The 19,701-nt window shown below is 40.3% G+C and overlaps 1 protein-coding gene across 4 annotated transcripts in view; it reads right to left on the reverse strand.

Moving 5' to 3' along the window:
• Window positions 1-2,274: 2,274 nt before the first annotated feature.
• FAT1 (FAT atypical cadherin 1) overlaps window positions 2,275-19,701 on the reverse strand; it is a 113,770-nt gene continuing 96,343 nt past the window's right edge. The window contains exons 18-29 of one of the 4 annotated variants that reach the window (XM_075421881.1): window positions 18,594-18,791; window positions 14,441-15,242; window positions 13,210-13,341; window positions 12,938-13,101; window positions 11,870-12,332; window positions 11,187-11,340; window positions 10,805-10,915; window positions 9,961-10,592; window positions 9,572-9,709; window positions 7,520-7,579; window positions 4,728-4,763; window positions 2,275-3,973 (exon numbers count right to left, since the gene is read on the reverse strand). In XM_075421881.1, the coding sequence (XP_075277996.1) occupies window positions 3,348-3,973; window positions 4,728-4,763; window positions 7,520-7,579; window positions 9,572-9,709; window positions 9,961-10,592; window positions 10,805-10,915; window positions 11,187-11,340; window positions 11,870-12,332; window positions 12,938-13,101; window positions 13,210-13,341; window positions 14,441-15,242; window positions 18,594-18,791 (3,516 nt within the window). In that variant the 3' untranslated portion in view covers window positions 2,275-3,347. Of the gene's footprint in view, window positions 3,974-4,727; window positions 4,764-7,519; window positions 7,580-9,028; window positions 9,083-9,571; window positions 9,710-9,960; window positions 10,593-10,804; window positions 10,916-11,186; window positions 11,341-11,869; window positions 12,333-12,937; window positions 13,102-13,209; window positions 13,342-14,440; window positions 15,243-18,593; window positions 18,792-19,701 lie in introns of those variants that run through there. The other 3 variants (XM_075421882.1, XM_075421883.1, XM_009940186.2) reach the window with 3 other exon arrangements.

Below are 19,701 nucleotides of genomic sequence, written 5' to 3' on the forward strand. Positions count from 1 at the left end.
TTAAGGGGCTGGAGCCTCCTTCGTATGAGGGGAGGCTGAGAAAGCTGGGACTGATCAGTCTGGGAAAAGGCTCAGTGAGGAATATGTTTATAAACACCTGATGTGATGATGTAGAGAAGGCAGAGCCAGGCTCTTCTCAGCAGTGCCCTGTGGTGGGACGAAGCAGTGGGCACAAACTGAAACACAGGAAAGTGCATCTGAACACAAAACTCTTGGGGTGAGGGAGGCTGAAGGCTGGAACAGGCTGCCCAGAGAGGTTTTGGAGCCTCCCTCCTTGGAGGTAGCCAAGAGATGCCTTCCCAGCTCCTCTGCTCTGGGATTCAGGGTATTGCTTGGAGACCTCTTAATATGGCTATGCCAACTACTCAAAAGCTGAGAGATGAAGTTTGTATTTATCTTTAACCACTTACTAAGCTGTATAAGGTGTTGGGTAAAACATACTAACAGTAACTTACGAGGACTTGAACGTACGTCTTCGTATGTTTGGCTCAGAATAAATCATCTGGCCAATGCTTTTGCATGTGTTGGGACCACTACCGAGTCAAACTGATACAGCAGAGCGTTGCTGTGTTTTAACTGGGTTAAAAATGTCACCAGCTTGGGCTTGTGCATTTTTGTAGCTCTGTGTGGAGAAAACAGTTTAATGGTGCTTACTGGACTTGCATTAGGTGATAGCAGCTCCTGGTACACCTACAAAGGCAGCGTTTGTTTAGCAAAAGGGTCTTGCTTGGCTCACCAGCTGCAGAGCGGCTGTGGATGACACTGCCTGTCCTTCCCCCGAGTGACTGCCCCGATGCCTCTTGTGTTCTGCTGTGAAGCACAACCCGGGTGCCACACGTTGCCTAGCAGCACGGGGCTTGGGAAGGTAGGGGGAAAAAATATTCTGATACTTGCAACGCACACTTTTCTTAAGCTGACTTGGAGCCTCTCTGCAGAATAATGAGATGTTATTCCTACTCAGCATATCTTCTACATTAGCCTTCAGTTCGCAGCACCATGAATAGAAGTATACTTAAGTGCTGCTATTCCTGTCCTTCATGCTTCCCGATTTTAAAAGTCTGTTTTCAGACCTCTCTGCTGTAAATGAGTAAGTATTTGTAGGGCAGGCTTTCATCTTTGCTGGGAATCCTTATCAACTGAGAAATGATGTAAGTCTCTGCAGTGTCTTCCTCTCCCTGACTTCTGAGGCCAGTTCCTACTGAGAAATCTTGAGCAGAACTGCCACTATGCTTAACCGTCCTAGCTCAAGATGGACCTTAAGCAGTGATCCTAACTACTCCAGAGTGCGTGATACCCTTTACTCACAGTTCTCCAAGATTTGTTTAAAGCTGTTAAAATAAGAAAATGCCAACACTGGGCCCAATGCACAAAAAGCTGTCCGTTATCAGGGCAACTATTGCAGCTCACAGCTAGAACGTGGCTTTAAACCTGTTGATTTTAGGCTTTTTGCATACATCAGGAGACTCTTACCTGCATATGGTCAACTTAACACTGAGGGATGTCTGTGCCTGGCTCTTGGTTCTGTCCTGTAATCCATCTGTTTCCATTACACAGCTGCCAGGCTCAGATGTTCCATTTTGTGAAGAAATAACACTCCAAATACAAATCCAGTCCTCTGTTCCCCCAGATGGTGGAAGGCCAAGGCTTAGCTCTCATGCCTGAAACAATCTGATAATGTACCTTTCCAAGCTACAGAATTTCATGAGACAGTAGGGAAAAAAATACAGAGGTGGAGCTCACAGGATCCCAGGCTACATTAAAAATTCCCTGATGTGCTGGGAAACCTGTCTGGAACTTAAAAAGCATCCCTCGTGCAAGAGGCAGAAGACAGTTCTACCGTTAGCTTACCATCAGGGCAAATTTATGCTGAAGAACTTTGTTAGACGCTCTGTTTTCTAGTCAGAAAAGCAGCTGGATAATGCACAGGCAAGCTGTACCCTGTCTAAGCTTCTTCGAGGTAAACTTCTCACATGGACTTCATGCAAGAAACTGCAACTGAAATATAATTGCACAAAACCCCCGATGTATTTATCACAGAGTTGAAACTGGTGCAAAAGTTCAGCATGGAAGCACAGAATCAAGGGACAACTGTTCATGAAAGTAACAATCCGGGTGAGTAAGAAAGGAAGAAACTGCTTTTCAGAGCTTGAGTTTTTTTCTGAATATATTTTTGGCACTTCAGAAAAAAACCTCAGTAATTTACATAGCTGATGTTGTATGTTTTGTAAGAAAAATGCAAACTACCGAGAAAGCTACTGCAGGTTGATACCCATCAATCTTTATTCATACTGGCCCGATCACTTTTCCAAACAGCATTAGGTAGACGCGCACTGCCATCTCGTGAGCATCTCTAACACAGCCGCAGCTTCACTTTGGAGGAGAGGAAAATGTGTTGCTTGGAGCGAGTAACTTAATACAGTACAAAACACATACAGACTTAAAAATGCCGCACCGAATGCTTTGTCAATGGTATATTATATGATAGAGATACACAGAGCAAAGCTAAAGTATTTTATTAATAATTTATTGTCAGTAAGAAAGACTGGCTAATGGTAATTTTCAGTAAAAACCTTTACAAGACCATTGGATCACAAATATACAGACACTATAAAAACTGTGTCGTGGTGGTTTTGGTTCTAAACTGGTATGCAGAGGGTCCCCAACACACTTTCCAAGAAGGGAAAAAATGTTTACAGTTCTAAAATACAGCAACCCATTTAAGACATTTCCATGTAGCTGACCCAGAAAAGTGTCAGACCTAACCTATGTACAACTGGAACTGTGTGAATACGTTGAATTCTTTATAATGAAATGTCAAACCTTCGCTTTCAGGGGAAAATACATACAGTGATGCCCTGATTGTAAGAAGTCAGGGTGCTAGTTTTTAATGGCACACTAACACCACTAGTTTCAGTGGAAAACAAATTCACAAAATATCTACAAAATCTAGTTAAAACTATCAAAATCAAAACTGTACATAAAATTTACAAAAAGTAGGAGAAAATTAATTGCATTAGAACTATATAAATATATGCATCATGCTAACATGGAGAAGTGGTATGTGATTTTTTTTTAACATAGACAATGTAAGTACAAAAAGGATGCTCAGAAGTGGCACTGCCAACGGAGATCTTGGAACTGTCCAGATACAGTAGGTCGGGAAACGGAAACAGGCCGATTTAGTGAAATGAACTGCATGATCCAATGCTGCCATGCCAGTTTAGCTCACTGAAACAAAAGCATTCACTGTGGCTGGGAAAAAAAAAGAAAAAAAAATTAACAGCTCTTGAGAGTTGCTCTAGAATTGACAAAGTTTTGTTAGAGTCCAGGCACTTTTGTTGAGTGTGTCAGACTTCTGTATGCTGCTGGGAATCAAGCGGAGGAATTTTCACGTCTTCAAAATGACCATCATCCCCACTCTCATAGTCACTCATCATGACTTCAGACTCCATTTCACAGCATGCTGACACATCGGAGCACGAAGCTGTGGAAGCATACACAGACATGGACATGTTGTCTACAGTGGGTGCTTCAAAGTCTCTATTGTACCCTAATGTGTAAGGAGCGTAAGGTTCTCTGTAACTGCCGTTGACACCCCCGGTTGTGGTCTGAGGTTCTGACATGTCCGCAGGATAGTGATGGGGAAGGTACTGATTCAGGTTAAACCTCTGCCTGCTTCTTGCAGAAGAACCCAAGCTACCTACGGCTGGCATGTCTCTGGGTGGCTGTATTGACTCAAACTGGTCGCTGTATTCTGGTGGTAATGGTGGAAGCTCATCAGGTGCAGGGAAGTCATCAGGTGGAGGTGGAAAATCGCTTTCTATGTCATAACCACCAGGGTAATAGTCTGTATCGATGGTGTTTGGATCCGTGTAGAGGGGAGCTGGCTCCTCAACCACTTCGTAATTTGGATATTCTTGGATACCTGGCAACTGAACGCTTGGCATCCAGTCTGATGTATCCCAGTGATAACCTGAAAAGTTAATGTTTTTTTAAGAACAAGTAGTATTAGTATCTTGTCTTCAAGTCAATCTAAACTGAGAAGTCAACACACGTATTAAGACAATGCGAACACGGTGATTAGGATGCTAGTTAATTAGAGAGCAGTTTGCCCCAGTTCCACAGAAGACATCCAACACAACACAACTTGACATTATGCCATGCATTAACTATTGCGTCATTCACACTTGAACTTTTACATGTTCTCAGACATCTCACCTAACATGGGAAGAGCTGTAGGTCACCTACAGAATGTGCTGTCACAATACATAACGGTATAGAATTGTTCACTGGATAGCAAAGAACCAACAGCCTCCCTGGTGCAGCTAAATTCTTCATCAATTGTTAGCTCTACAGTAACTGCCACACCTCTGATAAAAGTCTCTGACTATTAGTAAAGACATTCCACATTCAAATATAAGAACAAACCAGGAAAATCAAGCTTAATCATGCATAAATGACCGAACTCAATCCTCTCTTGCAAACTCCCCTTGACTAAGTTTGTACTGGTCTGCTGCAAACTCGATGTAAGCCTAATCTCACAAAAAAATAATTGGTTTTCTCATCTAAACACCAAAAAGGAAAATAATACAGAATTGCAATAAGGTGCAAATCTAGTAATCACTGCAGACAAATGCACAGCAAGCAACTGATAGTAAGCCTGTGTTAAAACCAAGTATGAACAGAAGTAAGTTGGTGAACACCAATGAACTGCATGCAGAAGTCACCTCTTGAATTGCTGAGGTCAGGAACAGCAAAAGATTCTTTAGGTGGCAGAATGAGAAGAAAAAGGAGAAAACATCCGTAGTTAGGAATCAAATAGTAGAACCGATGTGAAGACAAACAATGACTGATGCTATGATGTTCCTGCTGCTTTTGTCCATTATTAGTAGGCAAAATATGCCAGTTTACTTAGCAGTACTAAAATTGTCTTTTTTTTTTTCCCTCCTGGGCTCCTTCTTTGTTAGACCTGAACTGCAGAGTTAACGCAGCCCACCTGGACGTGGCTGTGTAGTGGCAAAATCTGCAGTCTCTAAAAATCTATCGATAGATTTAAGACTTCCACTAAGAAGGGTAACAAGACTTGGTCTGATTTTTTTTCTTTCCTTCTATCCCCTTGGTTTTCGACACAGTGCTGCATCTATTAGGACTTGGACTGTCACGTAGCCCATGCAAAGATGGGAACTCTCCCTTCAGCATCTAGCTTCCATACCCCGTGCCCTGGGCGACCTGCCTCCCTTCGCACAGCCGTCCCACCCACTCACGGTCAGCAGAGAACTGCCCTGTCTTATCTGACAAACTCCAGACCTTGCTCTCTTCAGGAATCCCTGTTCGGGGCTGTGAGAAGGTGCGATGCCTATCCTAACACCAGAATCTTCTCCTAAGAACTGATCCTAAGAATGGATACTTTTATCTATTCTTGGAAGACTGGAAGGACAGAGGTTGACTCTTGCGGAAGGGGGGTCCTTTATTTATTTTTTTTTTAAGCTTGCCTAGCCCTGGACAAGAAAAATACTGTCCACACTAAAGGAAATACCAATCTGTTATTTTCTGTGACCTGAGACTCCTAAAACATCTCTGGCCCCATCTCCAGGAGAAGGTTCTGACCACTATTCTACTTAGAAGACAACATTCTTCATTTTTCTAGGGAAATTGGGTGCAAAACAAAAGCCAAGAGGCTTTATGATTTAAAGCACTTTTAATCAAGGAATGAGGAGATCTCAGTCCTGTCCTCTGCTTCTGAAGCAAAGACCCTTTAACATAAAATATAACCTGGTGTGCCCATCTTTCTAGGTGACAATCCACTAGACTGGAGCTGTGTTTCCTCTTGTGCTCAGCATGGAGCTACAACCTGCCCCGAGGAGCGGTGCAGAGAACGGAGGCCTACCACTGGCCTAGGATGAGGCTAGCTACAGTTCATGCTTCCAGGGTACTTGTTGGGCAGAACCACCTGGGGAGACTAAAGGAAAAGACCAGCTGTCCCAGAGCTTGACCTTGCTGAAGGCTTGAGCAAAGGTCTCTACTGCTTGAACGGGCACTCTCATGAGGGTGCTCAAAAGCAGAACTCAGGTTCACCTAAGACGCTCTGAAGGAAGGAATGCTTATTAAGAGTAGAAACTTCAAAGTCTTAAGAGGTAGCTGAGCAGGACATCTTTAATCTCTCTACGAGTATTCTCCAGTACATAAAATATTTGTATTTATCTTACAGTGATATTAAACCACCAAGCGGTATTTTCAACTTTGACTCGAGAACTACATCCATCATTTCTAGTTTTACCGATTAAAATCTCTGCGAAAATCTGAGTAAGTTGTTAAATATTTCCCCTGAGAGATTTTTCCTCTACAAGTCTTATAATTCTCTCCTTCCTAAGTACTGCGCGTTACAGTTTTTTAGCACTGAGGAGTCTGGTCTATCAGTACACATTAATGAAATACTCCCACGTAATTGGAAGTCTTTGCATTTGTCTACTTTTTTTGTATCTGCATACATTAGACGGGATGTACATCAAACCAAAGAGAATCTTTAGCTACTAAAATTAATTTTGTTTTCTTAAAATGGCCTCGCTTGAAGTAGGACTTAATAAAAATAGTAGGGCTTCCTAGTCTGTATTAAGATATAGGAAACATACACCGTGGAAGTAATTTCAGAATAACCTCTGCAGACCCATGGTCATGGAGTGAACTGCTTGCATACTACTGGAACTTTAAGGATTTTTAAGTCAATTAAAACCATACTTAGCATTCGTATAGACTCACTGGCACCTTTACTACTACTATTATTTTGTAAAGAGTTTGTCTTTTCCAGAGTGGTCATTTCTTAAATGTTAGCAGAAAAGAAATAAAATTCCATTGAAAATGCCTGCCTCACCTCTTTCTAACTTCCAAATACCTACTACACGCACACTCGGATATATATGTGTGTGCACCTATATGCCCCCAAACAGACCTTTTAGGTACTGATGTAAGGCTGGGTAGTAATTAATTGCTTAAACTGACAGGGATGTGTACGCCTATATATCTCAACTGCAATCTAGAAATCATTTTTTTCTGCTGAAGAGACAGATTGGTCTGAGGAGCAGGGAAGTGAGTACTGCTACCGGACTACTCCCGTCCTGCTCAGCGGGCCGAGGTGCCAAGAGGTGGGGGTGGGAGACAAAAGGAAGCAGAGGCTGCTGCCTTCTCATCTGCTGTAGTGCATTTAATTGCCCTTGATGCAGTCTCAATTCTGCTGGGAGCTTTAGTGTGAATATTTTCAGAAAGGAGTAAGCAACAAGATCTTTTTATGGCAATACTTCCCCCTCCCAAGAAATCACACTTTGAAACCTATCCACAGAGTAGCTACAGCATACACGTGAAAATATGAACAGATATACAATATAAATATATTCTTTGCCAAAACTTATCAGAAAATCCAAGTAAATAATATTTTAGAACTCTTATCTGCTAGGAGTACATTACTAGAAGACAAACGTGCATTAATCTGCCAAAGCAGTAAATAAATATTAAAACATGTATATACCTTCTTTTTCCACCGAGTCAACAACAGCATTGACAAGGTGTATTACAGTCACTACGGAAGCTTGTAAAAGGTATAAAAGGAGCAAATTAAAACAAACCTATAGTTAGCATCACTTTAAACAGCATACAGGTATACAAAAAAACACTGTAAAATTGCAGTTCATTACTATTTTATAAAGCAAGATTATTGGTGTACATTTACATTCACTCTCTGTCTACAAAGCAGTTGCATATAATACATAGAATACATCTCTAAACCTGAATTTTACTCTTGATAAACATGGAAAAGTAGTCGCAACTACTCCTGAAGCAAATTCTGCACAAGCACAAAGCTACTTTAGTTGTGTTAGAATTTCTGAAGTGTTGCTTAAAACATACTATTTATATCATAGTTCCTCTAGATAACAACAAACTAGGCTTTTCTAAGGGCTTTTGTTGGGCGAGTTAAGGAGTATTGCATTAGGCTTCCCTTTCTAGACTGCAATCTACATTCCTCCCCCCTGCCCCGTGGAAGACCAGGGGAAGAAATTTTCACTGAAATGAACTAAAATGCTAGAATATGAAAAATATCTACTGAAAACTCTTGTTGCTGACAAAGGTAAGTTCTGTGCGAACAGTGGTATCACAGCAGGCGTACCAAATTCAGGTTGTGACAGTTATTTAAAAACAACTAAAGTGAATGGATTTTTTATGTCTTCCCTGTCCGAAGACACTTCTGGAAGGGAGGAGGATTTACTCTGACAGCACAGGATAAGGTAAGCACATGCAATCTGCTTGCATGGCTCAGGGATTAAATTTCAAACGAATAAATTCAGAATCTACCAAAAAGGAACAAAGGAACAATATCTCTGATGCTACAGCTATTTCTTTTAAAACGATGTGTTAATGGGTAATCAATAATGACAAGAAACACAAGTAAGAACATATGAAATCTATGGGATGGAGAGGAGGGGAGAACAACATGTACCGCACAACACTGAATGCCACAGGAAAAAGTTGGTCTCAGGTCTACTGATCGAATGATGGGTACTGTAAGCATACCATTTTACTTTCACCAATCATTAACACAGATGTTTCTTTTTATGCTGTTAAGAACAAATTTATTTATTCCTAAGCTCCGGGAATTTCAAATTCTTTTTACCAGGGACAACAGCAGAAATCAAAATAAGAGACAAAACACTGTGACTTAGTGAATTGGGTTATGAGAAAACTGTGGCTTTGTCCAGCCAGTCTGAATGCACAGATGCATTTCTATCAGCTGTAAAAGCATCTGTCATTACAACGGAAAAGACTGCCAATTAATAATAATAAAAACCCTACAAATGCGTATGCTGATTACATTTTAACGGACTGGCATTGTGATCAAAATGTTTTTATATTGGCTTTTTTCAATGTATGGAATTTTTTTATGAATTCATTTTAATCATGGTGAAAGCCAAATATATTGTTGTACTGTAACAAAAATCCTTTTCTGTGCAGCTTCCTTCATTACTAAAGTAATCAAACTTACAAGCAGTCCCTTAAACTCTGCTCTCACTCAGAACTGATCTGATCCATATGGGAGCTGAGGTCGCAGCAAGAAAAAGAGAAGGAAACAAATGAAACTGTAACACCAGAAAGCTTGACTGAAAGCTGAACGTCAAAGCGAAAGTTATATTTTGCGCAGAGGCCATTTTTTAAATTCACTGTATTCTTGTATAAGGCTATAACCAACGATTACCTAGAAGAGTTTCTCAAATTTGAACACGCTTTCAACACCTTTTAAACACAAAGCTCTGAAGACCTTGTGCTACATTTTCACTGTTAATATTCTAATAGCAGAATGAATTTATATCATTTTAAGGTAATTAACATGAGGTGTAAGATAGGCAAAATACTTTTAAAAAATTAACAGATCTAGGTATTAACATAAGTAAATACACATATATATTAAATAAGCTATTATTTAATATATATTCAATATACGTAAGTCCTATTGATACTAAGAGAAATAGATGCAAAGACAGAACAAATGAATGTAAGAGGCAGTAGAGGATGATTGCATTTTACGTACCGTTGTCATCACATGATTCAGACTGGAAGGAGCTGAGAGACTGGACCTCAGACATGCTTTCTCTAGCACTATATGGATGGGAGTTCTTTTCATCCAGAGGCTTTTTGGAAAGGCAGGGGTCAAGATCTACTACTTTAGCTGAAAAAGAAAAAAAGTTTCAAGTGAGACGATTAACAGATTCTAGATTCTAGTCCATAAAATTTAAGGCTGAGATCTACCTATTTTTTACAAAACTCCACAGAGCATGAAGCCCGATCAGACTCAAAACCCAGTGAAGTCACAACGCCTTTTCTACCCTAACAGGCACAGACAGAGACTTTGCACTCAGATTAAAATTGTACCAGCACACACCTTTAACAGAAAAGTAATAGAATAAGAACGTTTCTTACTGTCATAGTCAAAATCCCAGCTGGGTTTCTGTATTGAATCGCTGTCTGAAGGAGAGTTGGAGGGAGGCGGAGGTGGCAAATTTGGTGCTACGCTGCAAACAGCTACAGCTTTCCGGTGACCATGTACAGAATCTGGGTTAAAAGTACTAAACTCTGGGTGCTCGGGGATAGCAGACCCCTCAAAAGAATTCCTGTCCAGATTGTTCCTGGAGTCGCTTGGAATGCTTGGAGTGTATGAAATGGGACGAACAGGAACCTGTGGTGGGATGTCAGAATAGATGTTCTTATTCAATTTTGCATCAAAATAAGGTCTTTGTAAGAAAGCTGTTGTAGCTCCCAGTTGCTTGTCTTCAGGTTCCGGTTGGTGCTTCTTCTTTCTATTCGTCACTTTGCGGCAAACAACAAAAATCACAACTAATAAGAATATTCCTACGATGAAAACAATAATCCCAATCACTTCAGCTAAGCTAATGTTCCAAGATGTCGACACGTATTTGTTAAGAACGATGTCCGTGCAGTGTTTTCCTCCAAACCCACGGCTGCAATTGCAGTGATAGGAACCGTAAGTATTCTCGCAAAGGGCGCCGTTAAGACACGGGTTTTCTACGCATTCATCGACGTCAGTCAGGCACCTACCAGAAACAGAGCAGAGCAACGATGGTTAGTTTACATCAGTAGTCTCTGTTGTAGACTCCTTGTTCTCAACAAATCTATATACGTTTAACATTCAGTACTGTACGCTACCAGGCAATTTGCTGTTTTATCAACATTTCAGATTTCAACCGGTTTGAACTGTTAATTGTTCTGTAATACTAAAATTCAATCTAAGTGGAACACTACCTACCTTTCTCCACGAAAGCCTGCTTCACACTCACAAACAGGTCCATCCAAACTGTCAATACACTTGCCGCTGTTTTTACAAGGATTGTCTTTGCAGTATGGACCCAGCTGGCACCTGCAAAGGCACACAAAAACGGGGAGGGGGGGGAACGGGGACGGGGGTGACACCAAAAACCATAAATTAACCATTATCTTTCTGCAGTTGAATATATAGTGTGAGATTCAGGGCTGTAACATAGGGGCTGGCATTAACTTCAGCTAACTCCAGTGGGTTTCAAAGTCTGAGCTTTAAGTAGAAAACACATAAAAAAGAAAACGGAAAAAGTGTTACATTTATAGTCTGTTCTCCGAGGGGTTCACTGGTACAATAAACCATACAAATTTACCTTTGGCCTGTGTATTGTCCTCGGCACTGGCAGATAAAATCATCACTGACCGGGATGCAAGTACCACCATAAAGGCAGGGGTTGGAAGCACATGGGTTGACGCTTACATCGCAGTGAGTTCCCATAAACAAAGGTGCACACTTGCAGTAGTAACCTGAAACAGATACAGTCTTTCTGAAAGAGGCACATGGCTTTACTGGATCTAAGATAAAATCCTCCCTGCTCACCTACAGATTTGAGATAAAATCCCCCATGCCCACCTACCTGCTGAAGAGAGAGAGGATGGGAAGAAATAGCAGTATTTTTATCAACAGATGAAGGAAAGTAACAGCATGTTTTTTCTTGAGTATCATTGAAGGGTAACTTCCATTTCTCTCACAAAACTCAAGCTTGTCACAATGATTTCAGAATATTTAAAGGAAGACTCTAAAGTAGGCTGTTAAGAGGATGGCCCTCAGGTGTTGACACTGAAGATTAAATCCCCACTTTGATGGACTGTGTCTACTTCAATGAACTGAGTCCAGAACAAAGGCAGACACAGCCTTCCAACCTGCTCAACAGCCAGCCATCCCCAGCTCTCCGGGAAAGCAAGAATTATTCACAAAGTCGTTTTTGTCCTTCAGGGCAGGGAAGTGGAAAAGCAGTTTTGAAAACTAACAGCAGAAGAATAGAGCACAGCTTACCTCCATTTGACAGGGCATTGCAGATGCCTCCATTCTGACATGGGCTGCTTGAACATCCTTCTGTGGTAGTCAGTACGCATCCCGGAGTCACATCTACAGATTCTTCCATGTGTGCATAATTTCGTGGCTTACTGTTGAGGGGTAGCTCTTGTCCGTTAAGTACAACAGAATCCATGCAGCCTCTGAAACCATTGCTAACCTGAGGACTTCTACCATTTCTTGCACCTTGCTGCCGAATATGACCACCAAAAAACACATGATTATCTAGGTTTAGTGTCCTAAGTGTACCAGGAGCAGTACCAGATGCAGTGTGCACCCTATCCAGAACAAGTCGGGCGTAATTTCCGTCCACTTCCAGAGACACTGAATGCCACTGGCCATCGTTAATCTGGATGCTCTGAACGGAGACAATCCCAGGTCCACTGCCACAATCAAATTTGTATTGCAGCCTTCCGTGGTGAATCTACAGAGGAAAGCCACAACATCAACAAATGGTCAGCACACCTAGAAGAGTATAAAATATTGATGCCTATAAAAGTTTGTGTTTGCTGGAAAGACCAGATGATGGGGGTGTTCATAAAAGGCAGTTTAATAGCATTGTATTCCAAGCAGTCACAGTGATCGTGATTCATTCTTCATGGTTCCTTTAATTAAAATGTATACTTTGTACCTTTTTTCCTCTAGTAAAGAAGTCACAAATCATCATCAAAAGATTACAGTACTTCAAGACGTTTCATCTTGTGCTTTAAGTGACTTTTTCCATATAGACTTAATGAGTATTATAAGCAAATAAATTTAAAGTTGTTGTTTAAAATAGGTAATTCAGGGTGGGTTATTTAGTTTTGTTTTATTTTTAAAACATTAAAGAAAATTAATTCCTTTTACACCTTCAAAAAAATCTGTACAAGTTGGTCACCTGGATGTATAACACACGGTACCTTGAAGGCAATTCTCAATCATAACTATTCTACGGAGATGTTATGATTCAATCTTTTAATTTGGCATAAAAAATTGTAAGAAGATCGTACAAAGAGAATAGGAGATATGCACTAGGAGATTTTAACATACCTCTAAGATACTGTAGTCTGTTCCTCGAGCGTACATAACAACTGCATGAGCAGAGTAAGTTCTAAGCCTCATTGTCAGCTTCATTTCTTCCTTGTTCTCGTTTTCCAGGAGACGGTATTTCACGTAGCTGCTCCCGGTAAATGTCACAGCAGAGCCAGCTGATGCTTAGGAATACAGAAAAGCGTAAAACGTGTCAACACAGGACTGGAATCCAATTTATATTCAGAAAGTAACATGGTTTTACATAAAGATTTTTAGAGTTAATATCTTACCAGGACACTGTCCAGCTTTGCTGTCTTGGCAAACACAGGTGTATTTTCCTTCCTTTGGGTCTCCTAAACATTCGGTACCTTCAGGGCACGGGTTTCCTTCACATGCACTGTTCACCAGGGGGCATTTCCCTTCTGTAAAATGCAATACATTACTTCTCTGCTCTTGGTGGTAACGGTGTTTTGTTAAAAGCGACACTTAAGTACAGCAACCCAAATGATAGGTGGCCCAGAGAGGTGGTAGGCGTCCCATCCCTGGCAACATTCAAGGCCAGGTTGGACAGGGCTCTGAGCAACCTAATCTGGTTGAAGACGTCACTGCAGGGGGTTTGGGCTAGATGACCTTTACAGGTCCCTTCCAACCCAAACTATTCCATGATCCTATGATATCTGTAACTATCAGACAAGGAAGCAAAGTGACATTTATGGGACATGACTGGAAAAAACACAGACTAGACAAACTGCATATATAGTGGCTGATGTTCATAAATATCTTCATTACTCAAACAATTCAACTGATAGAATTTGGAAACTGGTGGTGTTGTTGAAGGTTTACCATTACTATCATACACCACGAAAAACAACATGTAGATATTTAACGTGGACAGAGTGGGTTGGGGAGACCAGGAGAAGAGCGTGTCTGTATTTGTGACAGAAGAGAGATGGGCTGTAAATATCTACTTAAGATGTAAAAGTTCACCCAGAAACCTAGTCATGATTCTAAAAAGCAATATTATTTTCCTCAGAGCTAAAGACAAATTAATCTTCTGTTAGAAATCTGTATACTTATATGCATCTTAATGAATATTCATTTCCCAGTTCACCCTGTCATTCCCAGCCAAGTTTGGAAGCTGTGCAGGCTATTCCTCTAAGGAGAAACCAGAAGTATTCAGGTACTTTGCAAGCACTTACCTTTGTGCATACATGACTGAAAATGGCTGGCAATTTAGAACAGGCAACAAAAAAAGGACCTTCATAAAACGGAAAACGAAAGTGTAACTATAAAAAAAAAAATCCCCTCCCATCAGCTTGTATTATGTAAACTCTTAAAACAAGGTAATGAGCAAAGAAAGAATTGCTCCTTACTCTTAATAAAATTAGGTGAATGTTGCAGTGAGGGTTACAGGACATTCCTAATCTTGTCCTGTAATATAAATTTTCCCCTGTGGATTATGACTGTTCAAAACCAGAACAATCTTTCCAGGGATACTGTTTTCCTTACTGCTTTTCTTACCTTTACAAAGACAAACTGCTGTTCTGTGATGACGAGGAGTGACAAAACTCAACCGGGCCGTGCTGTGGGTTGACATGGTGTTCTCATCCACTGTTACTTTTTCTTCACAAAATTTCAAAGGACAATCTAAGCCTGCGCAAAGCTTATGGAAAACATCAATTATCCGGACACCTAAAATTTCCTCTAGGTCAGGCACAGAAGAGTTTATCTTGTGGAGCAAAACTCTCATTGGGTGCTGAGAGCTACCCGACTTTTCAATATTCAGGAGGACATCAAGGTTTGAAGGAGGATCAGAAGGCTGCAAGCTAACAATCTGGATGTCATTTCTCCTCACGCCCAAGATGTTTCTTAAAGCTCTCTGGAAATTGCGCCAGTAATCACCGATGAATTCTTCAGGGGCAAGGTTTGCAAAGCGTATTGCAATGCTGTGATTTAGTAAATCTTGTGTGATTTGTCTGATGTGTACAGTAATATCAGCTGCAGTTGTAAATTTTCCATCTGTAACGGTAACATTTAGGAGGTACTGTCCAACGTCTAACCTTTTATGTGCTATTAGTTTGCCACCAGTGCTGGAAACAGAGAACAAGGATTCCATGCTGGGGTCCAGACTGTATGTCAAAGTATCATAGACATCTTGATCGGTTGCATGAATTTTTCCGATGACACCACCTGAATATTCTTCCCCAAAGGTTGTGATAAAGATTTCTAGAGGCAGAATTGCTGGAGAATAAATGCTTTCCTCAATAACTCTAATATCAATGTAAGTCAAAGATGACAACGGCGGTTTTCCATTATCTGCCACCTAAATGAAAATGAGAATAGATTTTTGCTTTATGTTAAATTCTACTGTGGATATTTGTAGCGTATACAGTGGAGTTGTATTTTTCTATAAAAATAAAGTTCCTACAGAAAAATGCTTTATGAAAACTTCGTAACACACTTCCTGACATAAAAGTTAATATTGAGAATGTAAGCAGGCACACAAATATGTTTTCACTTCTTCCAAGATTAAAAGGTTACAGCGCTCTTCATACCTGGAAGCACCAGGAATCTACTAGCGCTTCTAGCAAATACAGAAGAAATGCACAGTAGAGGATTTCAGACAGCAGATGGTGTTTGAACCTGTTTTTATTTCAAGCATGGAAACACATTACAAGCTTCAAATGAGTCATGCACTAGAAATTTACAATGTGCTTCACCGCAGTTATTAGGAGGTGGTCCTGCAGACAATCTAAATGCAGTATGCCAAGCAGTACTTCAAAAGGAAAACAATACATGTCGAAAGTTACAATTAGGTATGTTGTCTTTCATGATTTGTGATCATGGAGACGAACACCCCCCCCACACCTGTAGTGCTATTTGCTTCAGACAATTAAAATTATCATCTTCAACCGAATCAGCCTAATTCAATTTTAAAGCCTTTTTAAACATCATGTCGCCTGTCCTCCAGCCTTTTTTGACACAAGCATACACTGTTGATGCATGAAGAGGAGACAAGAAAAAGAGCAGAAAGGTGAGAAAAGAGCACTCCCTTGGGTTCACTTTCTTTCTTTCTATTTCTCAGTTCTTGTTTCCCACCTACCTTTTTCCCAGAGCTCTTTCCCAGTTACTGCAAGTGAGACTAAAGAAATGGACAAAGAAGAATTGGAGAGATCTGAAGGGACAGAGGGAATACGCAGGGCTCAGAAGGCAGAACATACCCTGCACTGTTCAAAGGATTTTTCAGTAATTTTACAACGACTACACGTAGTTGGTCCACTGTGAAGATCTATGCAGAGAAGCTGCTTTTAATTTTCCATATAGATTTAAGCAAAAGAAGAAAAACTCCAGACACAAGATTAGCTGTGGATACGCACATAATGCACATGTTGAAAAGGTAAAGCACGTCTCATTGAACTACATCTCTTCATCCTTTAACTCCAAACGACAGGCATGGCTAGAAGCTTGCCCTCTAGTTACCCAAACATAAATAACGAGAGAGAGCAAGCGCACTCCAGTTGGCAAAGGTTTGTTTTGCCTAGATTTCTGCCTGGAAACAAGTCAAGGCAGCAGTCTAGCTACAGGAGAAATTCCCAAGGGAAACAAGCAAGGGCTTAAAACAAACAGGCAAGCAAAATTATAACAAATGGACAGCAAGTAGGAAAGAAGAGCCCCAGGAGAAATGATTTTTCAATAGCGCAGACATTTAAAAATCTGCTGTGGTTTTAAACTAAAGACTTCAGACTGTGGCACAAAGGACTGCGTGACTCATGGTTGAAGATTTCACACACTAACGCTGTGAGACACTTGTTAATGGATAATCTATTTCCTTGGGAGAGATGGAAAGCAAATGTGAGCGGCATACACATGTAGGTGGCTGTCGGGAAAAAAATCCTTCTTTCTATTAAAACCACAAAAGTAAAGTAACAGAAAGGCTCTTGTTAAGTAAAGTTTTTTGGTGGTAGTCAGTGTGTGGGGTGTGTATGGGAGGGCTTGTTTGTGGGTTTTGGTTTGGTTTTTACTTATTTTTTTCTTCAGTTGAAGTATGCCTGTAACACAAGATAACCTCTGCCTCAGCAATCCATTCAGAAAGCAACTAGGGTGAAAGCTGTCAATACTGAAAATCACACCAGAGAAGGTCAGTTAAAAAAAAAAAAAGAGAATCAAGAGATCATACACAGCCATTAACTTGTGAGGTGCAAGATGAAATTGCAGAAATCAAAGATAGTATAAAATTGAGAAAATGCCTTCCTTACAGCCTTTGAAAAATACTTTTAAATGAACAGGGGAAAATATTTTTCCACAGAAGTCATGCATCTATTTTTGTGTGTATGATTGGAACTGAAGTCTTGTGATATGGAAATGCTAGTTTTAGTCTTAGATGCCTTCATAGTCATGTATAGTGACTCATTAAGGAGAAGATAATAGCAAATTATAGCACTGCATCTATTAAAAAAGCTGTCACAGAAGATAACAAATGGCAATTAAAAGACAGTGACTTATCTCCAGGATCCAGGCAGAGACCTTGTAAATCAAGGGAGTAGACAGGTCCAAAATACTGAGATTAGGTAGCAGAGCACACAAAAGATGCACATTAGTATAGTCTGCTTTAATGGTTTACAGTCTCTGAGAAGCCTTTGTTCTAAATGAGTACATTTGTTTGAAGACACTTGTTTAGCTACTGGATGCCATTAAAATAGCCCTTATTCGTTCCCTAGAAGAAAGGAACTTCTCAAGTGGCACGCTAAAGAGAAGACAGCTGAAGTACTGACAGGCTGTGTACAAGCACCCTACAGCCTAGCAAGTGGCTTGGAAACAAAAAAATTGCGTGATTCCACCCAGAGCAAGGTGTCAGATAGGTGCCTCGTGCTTCAGAACAGGCAGGCACATTAAGAAGGGCCAAAGGTGCAGCTAAATCATGAAATGTGACAAAGACAGTGCAACAGTCTGCACAGAACAGACGTAACGGCCTGCGCATGCATTCATAGGAACACATGGCAGAAGCAAAATAAACAGAAATTAGTCAATGCTTAGAGAAAATCTATAATAATAATAGTAATAAAAAAATGAATCTTGTATTACACTGATTGCACATACAGGAAAAACATTGCTAGTTCTTCTTCCCTAAGCAAAAAGGTGACTTTGGAGAATCAGTATACAACTGGGAAAGCCTTTCAGGAAAGTATGACAAAGCCCGGCTCTACTGCTGTTTGGGACTCACACAGCCTAGCAAGGCCAACAGAGCCTTTGCTTAGGTACCTTGCAGGCTAATCAGTCCCACCACTAACTAGCAGATCACTATTGAGCAGAAAAATGACTAACAGAGGAACAGTATACCTCCCTGCTGCCTTTTTGATCTCAATTCTTAAACCCTAAACTAACCTATATTTAAATAGAACCTTTATCTATGCTGGTTCTTACACTGATGGCTCCTGGTAATGTGTTTTAGTGACTCAACCAGCAAATCTGTGTACATTTCCATTTAAACCAACAGACTTGGTCTCTGAAGAGTTTCTTCAAGGGACATGCACCAAATGACTACTTGACATGTCAGGATCTTGTAACAGAAAGACAAGGGGTAGGCAGGAAAAAGTGGTGGATTGGGGATGAGTGGGAAAAGTTAACTAAATGCTTATACTAGAAACATAAAACAGCTGGAGGTAACGCATCTTACCTTAACGTGAAGTAAATAGTGATCCCTCACTTTGCGATTCAGTGCAGCAGTTGTTGTCAGTACTCCCTGCTGGTTAATCTGAAAAGTGTTCTCTTCATTTCCACTCAGGATGGTGAAGAGGAAAGGAGGGCCATTGTGAGAAGAATCCTTGTCTGTCACCACTAGCTGTAGCACGCTGAATCCAATAGGCTTATTTTCCTATAAGTGCATAGTACAATTACATTGGTTTTGTTATAATTGGGGACATAGTCTGACATTGATTTCCTTTTCACAACAGGGGGAAAAAAAAAAATCAAATTACTGTCAAACCAGTTAATCAGTGTAAGAGAAAACAGAATGACAATATTGTTTACGGAAAAATAACACCCTCTGAGAATAACGATGAAAACAGTAAAAGGAGAAAGGCAGCAGATTTTTAAACTTTGTTTTTTTAAACTTTGTCTCACATTTTTAAAAGTAGCTCAGCCTTGAGACTTTACGTTTTCCACTTTCGATCTGAATTAAGATTACTAACTCATCAAAATTTTCAAATTTAGCTAAAACACCTGCTGAGAATAATCCATTGCCTTTCTTGGGAGGACTAGAAAAACACACTCCTTCATCTGACCCCTTGTGTCCCTAATTAGTGTTCTGACTACATTTGTGGCTGCGCTACAGCCACAGTCCAGTTAAAAAATGAAACCCAGGTTTTAAAATTTTCATCGTAAAATCCATTCAAGTTTGCATCATGTAGATGCTCGAGGTTTCACAGACACTTCACACGCTTTGGTTTATCATGTATCTGATGCACACACACAACTTTATCTAACACTTGTAAAACCTCTCCCAGAATATTTGTGCTATACTGTATTGACCGGATTTTTTATATATATACATATTTTAAATGAAAAAAAAAAGTAGAAGTGTTATTGTGAAGTACAACAATTACAAAATGCTATTCTTTCACAGCTGCGAAAACAAGCATAGTCTGTGTTCTTGTGAGAGTAACTCAAGTTAATTATCAGATACTGCAGCTGCAGCTTTTTTACCCTACAGCAAAACAGACAAGGACCATCATTTTAAAACACAAATGTTTACATTTGGACATCTAAAGTGGTCTGATTTTCGT

Source organism: Opisthocomus hoazin, chromosome 5, assembly GCF_030867145.1.
Source record: "Opisthocomus hoazin isolate bOpiHoa1 chromosome 5, bOpiHoa1.hap1, whole genome shotgun sequence".
Classification (NCBI taxonomy): Eukaryota; Metazoa; Chordata; class Aves; order Opisthocomiformes; family Opisthocomidae; genus Opisthocomus; species Opisthocomus hoazin.